We start from the raw sequence: 19190 nt of genomic DNA on the forward strand, positions 1-19190 counted from the left end.
TACACCTTTGTGGGGAAGACTTTCCTTGGAATCAGTTTTTATTCAATCACCCCAAAATCTAATTAATTTAGGTCAAATCTACGATGGACAAAAAGGCTGTGTATGCATCACAAACAAAGTCAGAAAACTTTCAAAACGTGCTTTTATTTATTTTCATAATTTGTACATTTCAGATATGATAAACACTTGAGACATCTACATTAACACTATGCTAAAACAATGCACAACCAGATGACTGAAATCATACTTTAGAGACAAGATGAAAAAATGTTGAACCGTGGTTTTAAAGACTACGAATATTCGGCCGTTGCTTAACAATCCAGTAGCACCAGTATACACGCTGACAGGCATAGCCAATGTATACTTACACTTGTGAGGAAAGTTTCTTGGAGGAGGGCATGTATCTTTTTAAACATAGTTTGTCTTACAGAATCCAAAATGTGCATAATGTTAAGGTTTAACTAGGTGCAAAATTTCTCCACTTTGTCCTTTGGTATGTGCATAATCAAGGTGGAATGGAACGTACCAGATCAGATGTGGAAAACAATCTTGCAAATGTCATTTCACCAGATGACTTGTCAAAATAAGAAAAGAAAAAAATCTATCTCAAGGATTGCAAAAGGCAGGCACCATTACAAGATTAAGAACTGGCTTGAGAAAAAAAACACTCTTGTTTCTCAGTTGAGGCTTCATCAAAGGGAATGGTTAAGCTTTACTTCCCCTCAGCTTTGCCCCTTGGTCGAGATCGGCTGAAGGCAGGACGGTGCAATAGGAATAGCATCTGGCTGGTTCATCTCCACCGTGGGCGGGGTACGAGACGAGGGGTTTAGGGTAAGCATGGTGCAAGTACAAAAAGCCAAAACCACAGTGCGTGTGGGGGGTCAGACCGTGCTTTCACAAATTATTCAGTTCCATTAGAGTCTGGTCCAGCATCTGGTGCATATCGAGGTTCTCTTCTTTAGCTTGTGACAGTTTCTCTGTTAGAACATCAAATGGAGAAGTTTTAATTTCACACAAGCGAGCAAAAGTGAGTCAGCTGGTTAGCTTGCGTTAATAATCAAGCTGGCTACATCACTCAGGTCAGTTATTAAATGCTTTGAACTTCACAGTAAAACGAGAGAAACACACTTTATGATGTGCAAACCACCATGCAAACAGGTTACAACAAAGTTCTTATTAATGCACATAAAAACAACAACAATCCATAAAAAAATGGTTATTGTATAATATTATAGGTTGCAAGACTATAAATGATATATTTGAGTTAATCCCTGATTTTCACTATAATCAACAAACAGCAACACAGATTTCAAGCAGTGCAGGCATCGCACGTGGACGATGCAAACGGAAGAGCTTTGGATCTCGCTCTGGATCGGATTGTCATAAACACGAAAACGCAACAAACACATAACACATTCACGCAATTTAGTCCTCATTCAAGGCCACGCGTAGTTCATTAGTGAGAAGGCGGCTTTTCTGCAGTTGATGGTGGAGGCGATCTTTGCAGTCAGAAAGCAAGTAGAAAAAAAGAGAGAGGGACAGGAAGTCAGAGGAAAATAGGAAAACAGAAGATGCCCGTTGACACTTACCTCCTTTAGAACAGATCACCAGAGGCTTTTTTAATCTTTATAAAACACACTGCCAGTATCTGAATAGTCCTTAAATAACCATCACCTTTTCATCCCAACTCGTCATATACTAACGCTTTGTCAGACCCCTCGGCGTCAATTTTTGGTCGCAATAAACACATGCTTTGTGAATTAAACAAAAATGTGCTTAGGTTATAAAACCATATAAAACCACTATAGTTAGGTTAAGGAAAAAAGCAACATGGTTGGGCTTAAAACTACTATGTCCGTAGAGGGAAAATGACACTGAACGTTGTGAACACAGGACACGAATGAACAGCTGATTGTAACATGACACACAGGACGCCAACAGCGGCGTCCTGGATGGAAGCCCTGTGTTTGTTGGACCCATCCACCTCCCCTCCCGCCCACATGGTGGGTCTCTTTCGCTCTTTAAACTACGTCACCACAGCACTTTCTCTAAGCGTTTAATATTGACGCGGATGGGTTTACATTGAAGTTAGTAGAAAGCCCGGTGCGTCTCATACCGGCGCTAAAGGGACGCTCAGGTATCAAACTCCGACGGCCGTGACAAAGCATTGGTTTTTGACGCCCTGGGAATGAGAACGGCTCAAAATAACATTATCAAACTTTGTGTTTGATTTTCTTGTTTTTGAGAGGCGGTTTATGGCAATCCATTCTTTAGATTTTCATGTTTAGCAGGTAAAGTAAGGCAGGACAGCATGTAGAGTGAAAATAGAGGAAGAGCAGATGTAACCCAGAGAGGTTAAAGGCTCAAATGGCAGCCTAAAATAAAATCTTTAAACTGGATAGTGTGGGAACAAAATAGAAAAAACGAAATGAATACTAAACTATATCTGCAATGCTGGTTATACCATTCTCTATCAAGTGCATCTTACTGTACATACGGCTGATCAACATCAGAACTGGATAAACTGCTACTGAGAATCAACCACTTTGTTGCCTTTATGACATTTTAAGGATGTGACTCAACTATTACTCTCATTTAGTCTCATTTGAATTATGACGTCTCGAAACACACAACACCAGTGAATTGCTCACTTCTGCTTATCTTTTTATGTCTGAAGTTATGGGAACGAGTTTAATAAAAAGACTCAGAATGTGTGATTGTATATTTATTCAAATATATGACAGGATACTGTGTATCATACAAAGCCCATGTCTCATAATCACTGATAGCAATTTTTCCACCAACCAGATTAGCTCAACAAATCTTACATACTGTTCTGCACTTCTACCCTTTACTCTACTTCACCACAACCTTCCTGATAACAATGCAACACTAATTCCCTACAATTCTCAAATCTTCCCAGTCAGCTCCTCCTGTCACAGTACTAAATGTTGAAAAGGGCTTGCATCCATCACGCTCGAATTAAGAGAGAAGACAACTAGGCTTAGCTTTCGGGTCAAGCACCTGTAGTTGTTCTAGTTTCGGTGCTCATATCTCAGCTTCACAGAACAATATTTGAAGAGGAGAAAATAAAAAGAACCAAGGAAAGCAGGGTAAAGCTCAACTGACGGTTTTGTTGAGATGCAGAAACAACATGAAAAACAGAACTTAAAATCAAGGCTTCCTGGTTTTATTTGAGCCACTTGAAAATAAATAAATGAAAAAGGAGAAGAAGAAAAAAAAGGACAGAGTAAAGAGATACAGCTTACATAGAAGGAAGGACGTTTATTTTTTACACAATGCAGAAAGAGTCTAGGATTCTGTACAAGTGATGGGATGCGATCGACTTTGACGTGAGGATGAAAACATGAGGAAGAAAGGAAAGCAAAGACAGAGAGGGATGGGGAAACTGAGAGATGGCTGGAGAGAGCGGACAGATGCCGCTCAGTCGGCAGGAGGCGTCTTTGATGAGGTGTGAAATATTTATCTGTGTGGGAGAGAAGAAGTACAGTGAACCAGGGGGTCGGCATGGGACCTACGGGAATTTGAGATGCGCACCACAATACACCAGAACCACAGGAGTCACGGCACAAAACCACAATGCACCACGGCAGTGCATTGGGAGGTAGCACACACTGGCAAACACAAACTGGAGGTAGGACCAACTCCTCCCAATGATTACATCGAGACCTCTCTGCTAAAATACGACCGGACCCATGTGGTGCGCTATGTCAATCTCCCACAGAACGGAAGTTGAGGGACAGCTCTAATTTAGCAACAACAGTGATGCTAAACTGCGACAGTTAACCTTAAACTGGTTCAACGACAGAACAAAGGGGGGATCTCACAAACACGCGGGAGGGCCTCTCTTCTGGACAGAAGTAGACCGTGTTAGTAGAAGAGGAAACACTCATAACCTTGAGTTAGAATCAGATTCATTGAAATGCTTTTGTAATACAGTTAACAACATTTCAATAGACAACTTGCATGCATTGATGTCAAGATATCATGTGAAAATATTTAGAAATTTCTATAAAGCTATAAAAATGTATAGACTGACAAAATCAACAATGCATAACTTTAGTCCAGTTTACAGTATTCTCAAACACCAATGATACAAAGGGCATTCAGTATCATCATGACCACGCCGATGAAGAAGAGTGAAGGGGGAAACCGCTCCGAGTGAGTTGTAATTATTGCAATTACACAGACACGGAATAGCACAATGTCTGTTTTTAAGACTTTAAGACTCTATAAAAACATAGCTGCATGACCATTTTAAGTGTATAGGGAAAGATACAGAGGTTGGATGTACTAGAAGGAAATATAAGGGAGAAAACGAAGGCGAGGTAGCTGGTGTACAGGGAACAGAGGTGCATGGGGAAGAGAGTGTGTGACGGCAGAACAAGCAGGCGCGGCAAGTTGAAAATTACATGGAAGTCATGTCGTTGAGGGCGTGGTCCAGCTCCTCGCTGATGGCCTTGTACTTCAGTTTCTGGGCATACAACTCATCTATTGGTGGGCCGGGGGTGCACGAGGAGGGAGGGAGGGGGCAAAGGTGAAGGAGCACATGGCAAGGAGGTGAAGGGTGAAGTATCCAGAACATTGACAAAAGAGAGAGAGAGAGAGAGAGGAGGATAGGAAGAGGTGACAGAAAGAAAAATTGAAAACAGGGAAAAAAAAAGAGGAAAACAAAGTTACACCAGAAAATGATAGAATGGAAGTGCAACAAAAGTCAGGGGAAATGCCTCAACGTCATGAAGAAATGGACCATATATACTGTATATATCACTCTTAGCCCTCACTATGACTCCTTGAACACTAAGTCAACATTCAGGCCTGATATCTCTGATAAGCCTCAAAGCCATTCTTTCCTACCTTGAAACTCAAAAACAAATCAACTACACTTAATAGAGAAATGATCAGAGTCACCACAACAAAAGTGATGGCATTAAGAGGGAAGTAGAAATAAAGTTCAAGAGCAAAGCAAATAATGGGCTAAAGAGAGCTTTTTTTTTTTTTTTAGCCCAAATACCACGACTGATAACCATTTCAAAATAACCAGAGTAGCATTCTGGGGTGAGGGGCAAAAAAAACATACCTTCCAAGTCATCAATGGTCTTCTCAAGCTTGGCTACTGATCTCTCAGCGAACTCAGCACGAGTCTCAGCCTGTGTGTTTCAGAGACAGATTTATGAGTTAGTCCAACACGCAAACTCTGATACGGCACCTGTGACTTGTGTAAATTACCCTGCAGACTCAGCCTGCAAGCCCAGATAAGGCCTCGTGAAACTTTACCTCCTTCAGCTTGTCGGTGAGGACCTTGATCTCCTCCTCGTATTTGTCCTCCTTCTGTGAGTACTGTGGGAGGAAAACAATGCAAGGTGTCAAACATGTGGACACGGAGTCAAACTCTGAATGTCCTAGTAGTGCATTCAAACGCTTTTCATACACTTAATACAGATATGGATTATTAAAAAAACAACTGAAGTCTTCTTCTTTGTCTGCTCCACATCCACCCAGTCTAACGGGGGGAGACTGCATGCACTCGGCCAGACTTACCTTCTCGGCCTGGGCCTCCAGTGACTTCAGGTTGTTGGTCACAGTTTTCAACTCTTCCTCAAGCTCAGAGCATTTGCTGGTGTTTTAGACGAGGGGGTAAAGTTGCAAAGGACAAGAGGAAGGGGTGGAGGAAGAGGAGGGAAGCGAGGGCAGACAGAACCAGAGGTGGACACAAAACAGGTAGAGGGAAAGTAAGAAAAAGGGGGAGAGGAAACAAGATAAATAAGAACTACAGGGATTAAACGAGGAGGGAACCCAAAGTAACTTTAAAGTGCCTTAACATAGCGGGAATGTGAAAACAGCACACTTGTGATCACACAACGTAGTAGTAGTTGGTTACAATGAAATCAATAATTTGGTTATTTCCGCATCGACAATGTCATGCTTCTATTAAAATGTGAGGTGTTATTCTTGCACAGTCTCTGCCATGTTAGAGGCCTGAAAGTGAGTCTAATATACCCAGAATAAAAGAGCATTAAAGAAGAAATGAACAAGCACAGCAAGCAAAGCAGAGGGTTCATTCAGCAGCATGAATGAATGAAAATGGGAAGAGCCATTCAATAAAACATTTAAGTGTGTTAGTTTTTGTTTGTAGTACCTGTATGACTGAGGAGTTTAGTGATTTCATGCTTTGCTCCAAAACCCTTAGCTCATCATCCGCTCTCCGAACCCGTCTGTTTGTGGGTGCGGCGTACGAGCGCAAGCCAAATCCATTTAAACAAACCATGGAGAGCATGCAAATAGTCAGCACATACGGTAAGTGAGAACACAGGACACACACACACACACTGTTCAAATGGATATAAGTCGGATACTTTGTGTATTAGTGCTTCAAAGCTGCGACTGTTGAAATGGCGGTGCACGTGCAAAAGTGTTAAGTGCAAATTTAGTGCATGTAAAGGTGAAACTTCTTACCCTTCTGAGAGCTCAGCGCGCTCCTCTGTGCGCTCCAGGTCACTCTCAATGATGACCAGCTTACGGGCAACCTTTAGGTGCAGCACAGCAAAGTGTTACAACACAACAAAGACTTCAACTGTGACACGACTTAATGTGAAAGTGTCACCCTCTAATATGAATTAACTACACTTGGTAACTTTATCCCCCCTTATTTAGCATTTATAAGCATGATATAAACACTTAACGAATGGTTTGTAACACACTATAATGTAGTTGTAAGCAGATATAAGAACTTTTTTGTGTTTATTAATGTAGAGTATTTGCCAACAATTATAACTTTGTCTTACGACCCTTTACTTAAGTAAAAGTACTTTACTCTAGTTTCTGTAAAAAAAATATTCCATTACAAGTAATATTCCTGCATTGAAAAGGTTACTTAAATAAAAGTGTAATAGTACAGTATTATCAGGAAGATTCTGTCAATCAACTACTTGTTTCAGCTCTAATTGTATATGTATGTAGTGGAGTAGAAGTATAAAGTGGTGCAAACTGGAGATACTCAAGTAAAGCATAAGTACCTCAAATGTTTACTTGGGTAGAGTCCTTAAAAAAATGTACTTAGTTTGATTACTATTGTTTTACGATGCTGTCATTCATCATCTGTTTATACACCAGCCTCTACTTAGGGGTGCCCATGGGAGTTATAGTTGTTGAATAATACATTAATGTATTTTCATATGTGCTTACAACTAGATTATAGTGTGTTATAAACCATTTATTAGAAGTTTTTATTATACGTGTTGAATACTCGATTCTGATTGGTCAATGACGGCGTTCTGTCATTTCTGTATAACAGACCGTTGCTATGGGCGCAGCTCAGATGTCAGACTCTGGCGGACCGTATTTGTGTCAAAATATTGATTTCTTCAGTAAGTAGTCGTGTAATAAGTGGGATAATGTACAGCTAGAATGCTGATGTTGGATTGAAACTTCAAAAGTGTTGTCATAATTCGGTAAAAAATGCTTCCTAATTGGACCATAAAATGTAGAAAAGTTACAAAGAATTAACAGATTAAGATATTATCAAACAAATATCTTGGGAATCCGCCTATTATCAATAAGTGTAAGACGTCTGTCGCAGAATGACTGATCGCAGTAAATGAGCAGCTGTGTGTTTGATGTTGTAGAAGTCTTTCGGGGTGGCTGCCAGCGGCTGAAAGACTCGCCTCCTCATATTTGCGGTCAGCCTCCTCAGCGATGTGCTTGGCCTCTTTGAGCTGGATCTCCTGCAGCTCCATCTTCTCCTCGTCCTTCATGGCCCTGTTCTCAATGACCTTCATGCCTCTGTGTGAGGGAACAAACAGTCGAGGGGTGTTAGAAAATCAGGAACTGAGACCTGAAAGTCTCTCTGAGGACACACAATGTCTAGTGCACACTACTGTGTTGGCTGGTAAATCTTTAATATATCCTTCTAAAGTGAATTGTTTTCTGACATGAAAGAGGGATAAAATACAACATGTTGGGATGTTAGGAAATGACTGCACTATCTGTTTGACATCCAGCTCTGCAGCACAGAGGCTCTGCTTGTACCCCATACAAAGGGATGGAAACACAGCCCTGCCACCTGGTCTCTGCAGCTGATCAGAGGTCCGAGTCAACGCTGCTCATAAGAACCCACCTCTCGCTCTCATCAGCAGCCTTCTCAGCCTCCTCCAGCTTGGTCAGGGCAGTGGCAAGACGCTCCTGAGCACGATCCAACTCCTCCTCAACCAGCTGGATACGTCTGTTAAGGGAGGCGACATCTGACTCAGCCTTTGGGAGAGAAGAGGAGCACGTCAGGAGAAAATCTGGAAGTTGCCGTCTTTAACAAACAACGTGGAAATTACACACAAGTGCACACATACACGTCAGCCCAAAGAATTAACAGTATAGGTGGTGGATTTTTTGTTTTTTGTTTTATGCCACGTGGATGAACTGCTGTTCAAAAGTGTTTCTGTATGTTGGGATAAGACCTCCCAGGAGTCTTTTGCCTGTGCTCCTCACTGACTATGTATAATGATAACAATGTCCCCAAGCTGACAGAAGGTTGAATACCCGGCTTCATTACTACTAGGCCCCTGAGAGAATATTAACAAGGCTCAAGTGAAAGGGAGACAATTAAACTGTAAATGACTGCTCACATGGCGCACATACAACCACGGAGGAGACTCCCTGGATAGTTTGGAGACATTTAAGTGTAATTGAACTGGTCACATTTGCAACATGTTGATGAATTGGTTACATGATCTGGTATCTTTGAAGAAAATTTGACCTTTTCTATGATTATTCGAACCTGTAAACTTGTAACTTTACATTTTTCTTGTCAACAAAACTTAAAGTAATCAAGCATTTAATTTAATTTTTGTATTTAATTTTTAGTTTGTAACTTTACATTTTTCTTGTCAACTAAACTTAAACAACTTGAATATTTTATTTCATTTTTGCATTTCTTTTCAATTTGTATTTTTTTGCAAAGGCCGTGAATACAGGTAGCAAACCTGTTTTGCTTTATGATGTCTTTTCAGCAGGTATGAGACTGATTGATCTGAAAACAGGCTACAACCAGTGGCGGATTGAGTTGAGACAGCCGAATAAGCTAAGCCTGGAAATATCTAGCAATTTAGGGAGTTTCTTTAGTAGATCTTGGTCACGGTGTCCTTTCAGCTATTGTGTTTTTAGTTTTTTGTGCTCCGCAATCATATTTTCTTTCTTACATGGAAACAGGCACATCTGGCTCTAGATGTTTTGAATGTTGATGAATGTTTTTTTGATACCTTATGATTCTGTAATTTGTTTTTTTATCTTCGTTTTCAATTGTTATGTTTGTTTTATGTCTGCAACCTTGTAACTGTGCTGCTGCCTATCTTGGCAGCCAGGACACTCTTGGAAAAGAGATTTTTAATCTCAATGAGTTTTTTACTCCTGGTTAAATAAGGGTTAAATTACATATTGCCACTATTCTGTCCAGTAGCAGTGACAAATCAGCTGCTTAATATTTTTTTAAATGTTTCTTATGGGCCAATAAGGATCAAAATGTATTTGTTTTTTTCTCTGAAGTACATTTAAATAAGTAAAATTATCTAGCCCTTGCAAACATGTTGCCCCTAGGCTGCAGCCTATAGTGCATTAATCCACCCCACACTACAACTACCACAAGTGTGACTGTTTCTCAATGTGTGCAGCGGTGGACCAAAGTGCATCTGAGGGTTGTGAAAAAACAAGGAAGTTACAAATAACCTATAAAGTGAAGCAATGCATTCAATTGCATGTTGCACGGTTGATTAACAAAGCTTACTCTTACAAACTGCCAGCCTGAGATGGGCTCAGACTGCTATAATCCCTCCTGCAGAAAGATTTATTCCCCCTCTAGATAACTGTTCACACTCTCTAGTGGCTGTGTGTCAACCTATTGTCCTTATATGGGCAAGTCAAAGAGCATCACTGGCACCTTAAATGTTGCCACAGTTTAGTTGCAACTTCCTGGTTGCTGAGAATAATCTATTCAAATGTTTAACCTGCATCCTGCAAGAGTAGAAGAAGCGGAAGTTACTAGAGAGCAGGTTGAATGGGACCGTTAAGTGCATCAAAAGGAGATGCAAGAAGTGAAACACAGTATGAGGCAACACAGTGATGCACGGTTGTTCATCTCTAAATTGACTTGTGCATCGGCGGCCTAACGTTACCAATTATAACCCTTGAGCAGCAGCAGCAGCTAAATCAACCCTCAGTAGAGGACTAGACTCTGTCTGTGGTGGCTGGCTCTGCATGGAGCCATGTAAAGCTCAGCTTGCAGCACTGCGGGTGTATCAAGAAGAGAAATCCTGCTACCTCACTGTGTGGCCCATCAATTCAGAGGAAAAACACATCACACAGAAAGAGGAGGATGTGTAATTTTTGATAAGCAGCTAATTGTCTTGTCTGGTAAACATGCTTACTTGTTCCCTGGTTTTCCTCTGCTCAAGCAACTCCTTCTGTAATCTCTCGGCTCTGTCTTCAGCAACGTCCGCCTGATCTTGCAACGATTTGATCTTTCGTTTGACTGCCTCTAGCGACGTCGCTCCGGCCATTGTTTACAATATATATATTTATATATATATATATATATAAATATATATATATATATATAAAAAGACTACACTGTGAGCTGCAGCACCGATTTCCGAGAGAAATGTGCCAAGGAGCGAGATGACGTCCTTGATTGCTCTGAAAGCTGCGTGAAGAGACGCTGAGCGGTGCGCAGAGCTTTCTGGAGACGCACTAGAGTCATTGTCCAGGAAGTAGATGCTCATTTCAAAATACACCTACAAAAAAAAAATTAAATATTCTAAAACGGTTGCGCAAAGCTTTACCATGTGCATTTCTGCTGCATTGTACCATAAAATAATAAAATGTGAAATTTAATAGATGTATTGTATTTTCTAATGATATAAGAACACACCCCAGACTGTAATAATAATCACGCCTGTATAGTGATCTAACAGAGCAACAGCGCCATCTGCTGGTCAGCTGTGAGCAATACACATGGCAGTAAATTACTTCTACAGACTATACAGGGCCATTCAGTACTGAATACAGTAATTACAGACTAGAGTTTGCAAATATCAAAGAAAAAATCTTCTAAGAATATGAAAGAGGGGAAAAAACAAGGCCATAAAACACTAAGTAGTAGCTGAGCACTACAGACATATTTTAAACCTCACTATTAAGAAAAGAAGTATATATATATATACACTGTTAAGAATTTCTCAGTAAAATAACAGTAAAGAACTGGCAGCAGGGTTGCCTTTATGTTACTGTAAAATTAACATTATTATACTGTCGCTGAAATTTACAGCTTTGTACTGTTAATGACAAATACAGTTTGAACTGTTTTTTTTTTTTTTATCAATTTCACAGTATTTTACAGTAAATTTACTGTTTAAAGATACATTATATAGCTTTTTTCACCTTTCTTTTACATTATCTTACTGATTTTTTTTAATGCACTATTTAGGTTGTATTTTTTACATACATTTTAATAAACATTATTTTTTGCCTAGATGAATAGACTTAGCAGGTTACAGACATAGGAATAGTCACACTAAATACAATTAAAGGCACTTGTTAGGAAAAAGGCTATAATAGACTTGTTAACACTTTTCCCAAAATGTCTGTCTATAGCTGGCTACAAGCACAGAATACATACCATAACAACATGTGAGTGAAGAACAGAGCACTGTTTTTAGCAATAACAGGTTAATATTGTTGAAATCCTGCTGTAAATTAACAGCAATTGTTTACAGTGTATATATATATATATATATATATAGGCCTATGGGGAATAAAGTAATACAACATCAAGTGTGACGTGCTAAAACTCACTAGACTATAAAGCAGTCACACTATAAGGCCTAACTCCCCCCAAGGGAATCCAATTAAAGGATTATTACAACAGGTTATATCCTGGAGGTTACTTACAAGCCACACTACACACTGATTGACTCCTGTGTGAAGTGTCTGCTGCACTTGAGCCCGATAGTCACACTAAACTCGGTCATTCACGGGATTGTTTGTAGTGAGCAAAAAAAAAAAAAAGTTTATGAGGACCTATTTTTTCTCTCAAGACCTTTTAAAATACCTAAATTTAAACATCCTGTCATTATCCAAAAGGGAAGATATTTTAAAAGGATGATTTTTTTTCATGTAGATGAGCTATTATGTTGTTTATTTTTAAATTAGTAAGCTTCCTGGGATATTTTTTGATGGGAAACAGTGTTTCCCCCCCCTTGTGGTAAGCAGAGAGAGCACAGCCTGCAGATGTGAGCTCTATCTTGACCATATAAAGCAGTGGGCTATATTTATCTAGGCGCGCTCCTAGGAAGAGGAAGAGTGCGCATTATAGGCTGCTCTCAGTGACTGCCTGTCTGAATCTGTAAAGTAACTAAAGTTGTCAGATAAATGTAGTGGAGTAAAAAAGTCTCATATTTCCCTCTGAGATGTAGTGGAGTAGAAGTAGAAAGTAGCAGAACATGGAAATACTCAAGTAAAGTACCTCAAGATTGTATTTAAGTACTTAGTTACATTCCACCACTGAGTACATTTTATACTGTGGTGTTTTTTAAAAGCATTATTTATTCTTCCTGTTGGAATAAAATAATTGTTAATTATTTAACTGCAAAGTAGTAATGTGTTTTTGATACCTTCACTTTTTTTTTGCATTAAATCATACCAGGATGTTTGCTGAAATTGATAGGATGTGGCACAACCCCTACCAAGGAAAACTTCCACCAGCCGCCACTGGTTGCTCTGAAAAAAGACTTATTCAGCCTATAAGACCCATAAGATTGAACACACTTAGGCCTAAAAAACACAATGCGATTATAAAATATAGGGTATTAATGTTATGAGTTAGCCTATAGGGATTGATTGGATTTAGAATAAAGAAATGAGCTAATTAATCTGACATTCTTTGGGCAGACTTGTAGGTGATTGTGCATGTGGTATCCTTTAACATGAAGCGACAGTTCAACAATAATTGGTCTTTTTTGAAGTTTGAATGATAAACTTGTATGTCTCTTTGGTGCTGAACTGTCGCTTCATAACAGTCACAGTGATGAGAAAGAGTGAAGGAGTGAAGAAGCAGGAATGGTGCCTTTTGTGAAACCCTTTCCTTTACTTACATCTGCAGCTTTCTTCTCAGCGAGTTCAAGTTTCTCCTGGGCGTCTTTAAGAGCCTCGGAGTACTTGTCCAACTCATCCTCTGTTCCCTTGAGCTTCTTCTGCAGAGCTACCAAATCGTCCTCAAGCTGAGGCGCGCGTCAGTTTCAGAGGGTGATCAGCGAGGAGATGCGTGAGCGCGCACAGGAGCGCAAGAGCAAGTAGAGAGACACACATAGGACAGGAGAAGACAGGACAGGACAGGACAGGAGAGGAGAGGACAGGACAGGGGAAAGAAAAAGGAGAGAAGTTAGGAGATGCTCATGCACATCAGATAATACCTTGGTGGCGACCTCCTCAGCGCTTAGCAGCTTCTCCTCAGCAGTTTGGTGCTCCTCAAACACTTTATCTCTCTCGTCTTCAGATAAACGCAATTTCTTTTCCAACTCTCTTATATCGTCCTCTAACTATACATGCATATATAAACAAAAAAAAAATGAAGTTAAACAGAAATATGATTAAATAAAACATGCAATTTATTATCAATATAATTCACTTTTTCTAAATTATAAACTGTATTTACATCACCAAAACTGTTGAGAGGAGGATTTATAACATCCCCCCCCCAAAAAAACCATCATGAAGTTAAACAGAAATATGATTAAATAAAACATGCAATTTATTATCAATATCATTTCTAAATTATCAACATGGCTATATTTACATCACCAAAAACTGTTGAGAGGAGGATTTATAACATCCCAAAAAAAAAACATCAAGAAGGATTCTTAATTTAATCCTTATTTGGGATTATCCATGAAAGTAATTAATCCGCATTTAGGGAGGCGATCCATTTAGCAGCTTTTACACTGCTACTTGTATTCCTGCTTTTTTCTTTCTCTATGGGATTTTCCAACAAAAGAAGAAAAAAAAAAAACTCAGCCGACCTGTTTGCTTCTGTCCTCCGCTGCCTTCTTGTCTCCCTCAGCCTGCTCAGCTCTGTCCAAGGCATTCTCCTTGTCGAGCTTGAGCATCTGCATCTTCTTCTTGATGGCGTCCATGGCTGCTGCTTATTGATGTTCTGCTCCAACAAAAACGAAACAAAATGAAAACCAAGAAGGGATGGGAGAGCGAGGAGAGCGTCTGTTGCCTAACTGAACACGAAGCTGGAGTGCAGGCTCTGCCTGACTGTACCCTGTCAAATATGTACCATCAAGGGGGGTTGACTGGATTCCTTTGGACATCCAATACTTTTTTGGAGAGGGGCGTGTGTGGGCTCTTTAAGGCTGTGCTCTGCGATTCGTTGCTCCCAAACATTTGACTTTTGATACGCCTGTATATGGGGGTGTGATGGACAAGCAGGCAGCTCCCACTGAAAGTAAAGTCCTTATAGTAAAGTTACCTTAGCCATTTAATGCATGGAGAGGATGCAGATGGAGCTTAGCCTACTGGATGACACTTGTTTGTTTTACAACTGTGGCAACACATGTAAAAGCAGCATGTGGTATTTGTGTCTTCATTGAGTGTCTTTTGTTTCCAGCAGAAATCTGAGTTTGCTTTTCATGTAATAGTGACAGTATTCTCATCTGTGTCTCATTTCTACCTTGTAACAGGTTGGGAGTGGGACCACAGGCAGACAGTTTTATCAGCTTTTGTCAACCACTGGTGTCTGTGTGTGAAGTTCCTCTGGGATGAGTATTAGTAGCTGCTGTTTAAGAGGAGATGCTTTCGATAAGCCCATCAAGCCCTAGAGGCATTGTTCACAGTCTGGGCAAGTGTTTACCTGATAATGGATCGGATATCCCCCCTGTAAACTGATGATGTGTAATTTGACAGCACAGCGTCCAGCAGCAGCCAGCCAGGATGGGCTTTATACCTCAATTACAGCAGCTCAGCTGCTAATTGTCTTGACATTTGAGAAATGTTAACTGCTTTATAAAGTACTAAAGAAGAATATTTCAGTTTATATGCAGAATATTTATTAGTAGCGTTAAATCTCAGAGGGTATGAATGAGTAACATTTTATTATTTTATAAATATTTTATTATATTCTTTTATTACAATGCATGGATTATAAATTAATCACTTGATCAAATATTCCCTTTTTTTAGATTTTTAAAAACCCTGTATAAATGCACTGAGCTAATGAAATGCTAAAACACAAAACTGCGGTGACTGAGGACACTCCAAGTGTCTTCTCGTCGTTACGAGGTTCCTCAAGGATATTTTTAGGATTGCCTTCTCTTTCCTGCACCTGCCTTGGTCTGTAAAATGGATCCATGACTCAGTGTCAAGTGTCCAAGGTCCAATGCTATTGGATATGTCCCCTAAAATAATCCCTGTCCTGCTGCAGACTTTGGTCTGTTTTACAGATTATTGTTGCTATACGCCTGGCAGATTGTCAGTAGTAAAATATGACCAATATCAGCAAAAGGGTTTACCATTTTTTATACTATAATTTAAGATATTGTCCTGGAAATTCAGGCATCAGACTTGTTTTAGACTTTGATTGACAGGCTCAGTGATAGAAACAAATATTTTGATAATTGCATGCCAGCCCTTGTTCTCATAGACTGGCATTTGTATAATTGTGATTGGCATTGAAAAATACTGGTCACAGATCAGGCCTCATTTCTGCCTGCTCTTCTCTCACTCTGAGGTAATACATGTGGGTTTAGGATCATATTACTGGAGAAGGTCTTTTTCTTTTTCTCAGTATGCATATGAGTAAAAATGATATAACCCCAATAAATGTATAAAGCTTGGAGGTTGTTACTGCACAGAAATGGCTCTGAATACTCCAACATACTGCAATGATTTGCTTTATTAACTCATTTGCTTTATGTAATGTTTTATAGTGTGCATGGATGTTCATCATGTGCTTCCAACACATTTAACATATTAAACACGCTGTATTAAACATATTGTAAATGTTTCTAGATTTTATAGGCTGCTGTGTGCAATCAGCATTTTACGCTATTGTCGTATTTAATATCTTCTTGTCTTCGTAATGTCCTTACTGTTGACAGTAAAGCTGGTTTTAATCTTGATTTGCAATTTGATCTTAATAATCTTAAGCACTTAAAGGACTCCGGGGAGGTTTATGATGGCACACTGGATTTGCTGTGGCATTCTGGGAATGAAAATAAGCTCCATTATGATGTTTCCTTAATATAGCCCAGGGCCCAATACGCTTGTGTTGATTAAAGTATAGTCACAGATCTCTCCTTCTGTCCAGCAGACCTTATTGAAAAGCTGTGTTATGAGTTATATTGGAAAATTAAAGGCACTCACCCATTTACGTTGCTCAATACGGAATTCAGAGCATATCTATTGCCTCCACACGGCTCTCAACATGGCGACAGCTAATGGAGCTAACAGCACAAACAGTGTAAACAGAAATAGTGCTGACAGAGCTACAGTGTTAACCTGCAGGGGGAACCGGAGGGTGGGCGCTACATCGCAACAATGCCATGGGTCGGGACGGCGCGGGGTTATGTCTACAAGGTAACCTGCAAATTTCGAAATCAGATCTGAAATCTGCAAAAACTCTTGGAAGACTCGCAGCCTGACAACCTATCTTCAACTCGTGGGTTACCTTCTACACATGATCATGGCGCAGTGCAGAGCGGCGGCCATTAGCTAGCAAGTGGGGCACAACAAAGAGACTCATGTACTGAAAGGCACGCATGGCCGGCCCGGCTATGTCAACAAAGCACAAAGAAGCTTGGATTATAACACACACAGAGGGAGAGTGATTTCAATCTCTGCTCAGGTTGACATTACTCCTCTATATCTTTACATTGCTGCTATATTAATGTTCTGAATTTCGAATAGCACCTTTAATACAGAGCTAAAAGACATAAAGCTTAGTTTTCTTGATTTGACTACATGTAATGAGAACAGCATTTACAAAGTCTTTTAATATTTAAGGCAGTTTATAGGCTGTGGTGGCGCTCTGAAGACAAGAGTTTATTTTTCGTGGCTGCTGAAGTAAAAAAAATAAAAAAATCTCCAGACCTATAATTTTGTGCTCTTTGGAAAAGAATCTCCTTCTCAAGGCCTCTAAAGCCTCCAACCAGAGCAGCTGATGGAAGAATCTGAAATCCATTCAAACCTATGTCCTACATTTACATTTTGTAGCATTTGAATTGGTATGGAAACATGAAAACTTATTATATCTTATCTAACAGAAAACTTACTCATATGAGCAACATGAACAAATACATGTTTGTGATTTTACTCTTGTTATAATTTCTTCTGGCCCAAATCTGAAAACAGTGATTGCATGAGCTCATTGAAAAAGTCAAGAATCTTCTCACTATTCACCCTCTGAGGCAGCGAACAGCTGAGAGGATGACGAGGAATTAATTTCTCACAACATACAGTATATATAAACAGACTGTCAGACAACAGTTACAATAGTAACAGTTGCCCATTTGATGTGGACAGATCTGAGATCTGGTCTACAGGAGGCAACAGCTGAGTGGGACAGGTGCAGCGATGAGCAGAATTCCTATTCACTACGCTATCATTATCCTTACTTTCCTACCATATGAGCTTTTTTACAGCATCCGTGGTTATAAAAAAGGTTGTTAAAATGACCGTATACAGAACCACATTAAAACACGAGACATCTGCGAGTCCACAAATGTATTTATAGCGTTAAAATGAGCAAATATAGATGAACAGGGGGCAGGAAACCAACAACTGAGACCTAAGATCCCCTCAACTCTCAAACTTTCACCTCAGTCACTTTGTGGTCTTGAAGTGGTAGTGCAATTTGTCCGCTTGCCAATTGAAGTGACGCAGCAGCTTTCCAAGTGCTTTAACACTAATACTGTAATGCTGTATTAGTTAATCTGTTAGGCCTACAGTGACAACCCACTATGCATAAGGAATGTCCGGTTCTCCTCCGTCGCCGCTCAGGGAGGAGCTTGGCTGTTGTGCCTCAAATCATGTTTGCATAAGGCGACCCTTGGGAGAGACATTTAAGGCTCGCTCATGGCTGAAATGGTGCTGCATTAGAGAAAGTATGTCTCCAAATGGTGCAAAAATGGCAAGGTTTTCTAGGAGGGGGAATCTTAAACTGCTTGCTCTGTACTAAAATTATGTCATTTAGTGTGAAGTTACAGCAAGGGGATTATGAGGGTAGCTGTCCCCCCATGTTTGAGTGCAGGGCCGCCGAGTGAAGCTCTGAGAAGTACAGTGTTGGCAGGCTCCTTGTCAAATGCCATCTGAAGATTTCTGCAGACATCGTCCAGATATATATAGAGAGAACTCCTCGGCTCTTTCAGACGGTACCCCTGGGATTAGATAGCTCCATGCAGGGGCATAATCATTTAGCATAGCATAACGGAGAGAGGGGGGTGCAACCCAAGCTGTAACCCAAGCCCAGTTCATGGCCTACTGCCGCTGGGTCTATTCACAGTAACGTTCCTACTGGTACTCGGAAGACTCAAACTGGTAGAGAGCACTGGTGGACATCTAACCATAACCAGGACACAGACACTGCCACAGTATTCTGCTTGATGGATAGTTGCAATAAGGCTGTGACACTTTGACTGTTGTGCATGATGATAGATCTGTCCTTAAGGCTGTAAATCAAACAGAAGTGTCCCTCAGTCAGTTGTAATTCAATTTAAACTTTCTATTTAGCTAACGGAAACTGAGAGCGCAGAATAAGCTGCTTGAAATTCCCAATTTTCACCACGCCCATGCTTAATAATTCGAGTCAAATTGAGGTATGAAGGTCAAATATTTCAGCTGCAGGTGCTCCATTGAAGATGGGTAGCATTCTTCTTGTGCCAACAGTACAAGTAGCTGCTGCTAAATGAAAGGATCTGTCATCCCTCAGACTGTAAAGACTCCTGTAATAAAACTCCTGCAGGCCAGGGAGGGGGGGACAAATAGTCGTATATTGTTTCATAGAAATCCCAATGATTGGATGGATTTCTTGGACAGATGAAATTAGTCAAAGTTGAGATTTAGATGTCCAAGTTTTAGAGAAGAAAGTTTGCAGAGAAGCCTCAGTGACCCTGCTACGATTTATTGAG

At 40.1% G+C, this 19190-nt stretch overlaps 1 protein-coding gene across 7 annotated transcripts; it reads right to left on the reverse strand.

Moving 5' to 3' along the window:
* Window positions 1-270: 270 nt before the first annotated feature.
* Window positions 271-14334, reverse strand: tpm1 (tropomyosin 1 (alpha)). 7 transcript variants are annotated; one of them, XM_037768480.1, is made up of 10 exons: window positions 14082-14332; window positions 13476-13601; window positions 8138-8271; window positions 7686-7803; window positions 6478-6548; window positions 5563-5638; window positions 5299-5361; window positions 5102-5171; window positions 4434-4512; window positions 3252-3487 (listed from the first exon to the last, which is right to left on the reverse strand). In XM_037768480.1, the coding sequence occupies exons 1-10, from the start codon at window positions 14193-14195 to the stop codon at window positions 3484-3486; spliced, it is 855 nt and encodes a 284-aa protein (XP_037624408.1). In that variant the 5' UTR covers window positions 14196-14332; the 3' UTR covers window positions 3252-3483. The 7 variants fall into 7 exon arrangements, with proteins under 7 accessions (XP_037624412.1, XP_037624414.1, XP_037624410.1 ...); XM_037768479.1 differs by lacking the exon at window positions 13476-13601 and adding an exon at window positions 13158-13283 and having other exon boundaries at window positions 14082-14329; XM_037768484.1 differs by lacking the exons at window positions 3252-3487; window positions 4434-4512 and adding an exon at window positions 271-977 and having other exon boundaries at window positions 14082-14334.
* Window positions 14335-19190: the final 4856 nt, after the last annotated feature.

Source organism: Sebastes umbrosus, chromosome 4 (assembly GCF_015220745.1).
Source record: "Sebastes umbrosus isolate fSebUmb1 chromosome 4, fSebUmb1.pri, whole genome shotgun sequence".
In the NCBI taxonomy this organism is placed as follows: Eukaryota; Metazoa; Chordata; class Actinopteri; order Perciformes; family Sebastidae; genus Sebastes; species Sebastes umbrosus.

Bases quoted from the DNA above. Each gene is read 5' to 3' on its own strand.
- tpm1 (XM_037768484.1), bottom strand. From the start codon at position 14,195: ATGGACGCCATCAAGAAGAAGATGCAGATGCTCAAGCTCGACAAGGAG. The intron at 5,639-6,477 runs GTAAGAAGTTTC...CTAAAACACCAG, and splicing joins CGCGCTGAGCTCTCAGAAGG to CAAATGCTCTGAGCTTGAGG. The intron at 5,172-5,298 runs GTAAAGTTTCAC...TGAAACACACAG, and splicing joins TCACCGACAAGCTGAAGGAG to GCTGAGACTCGTGCTGAGTT.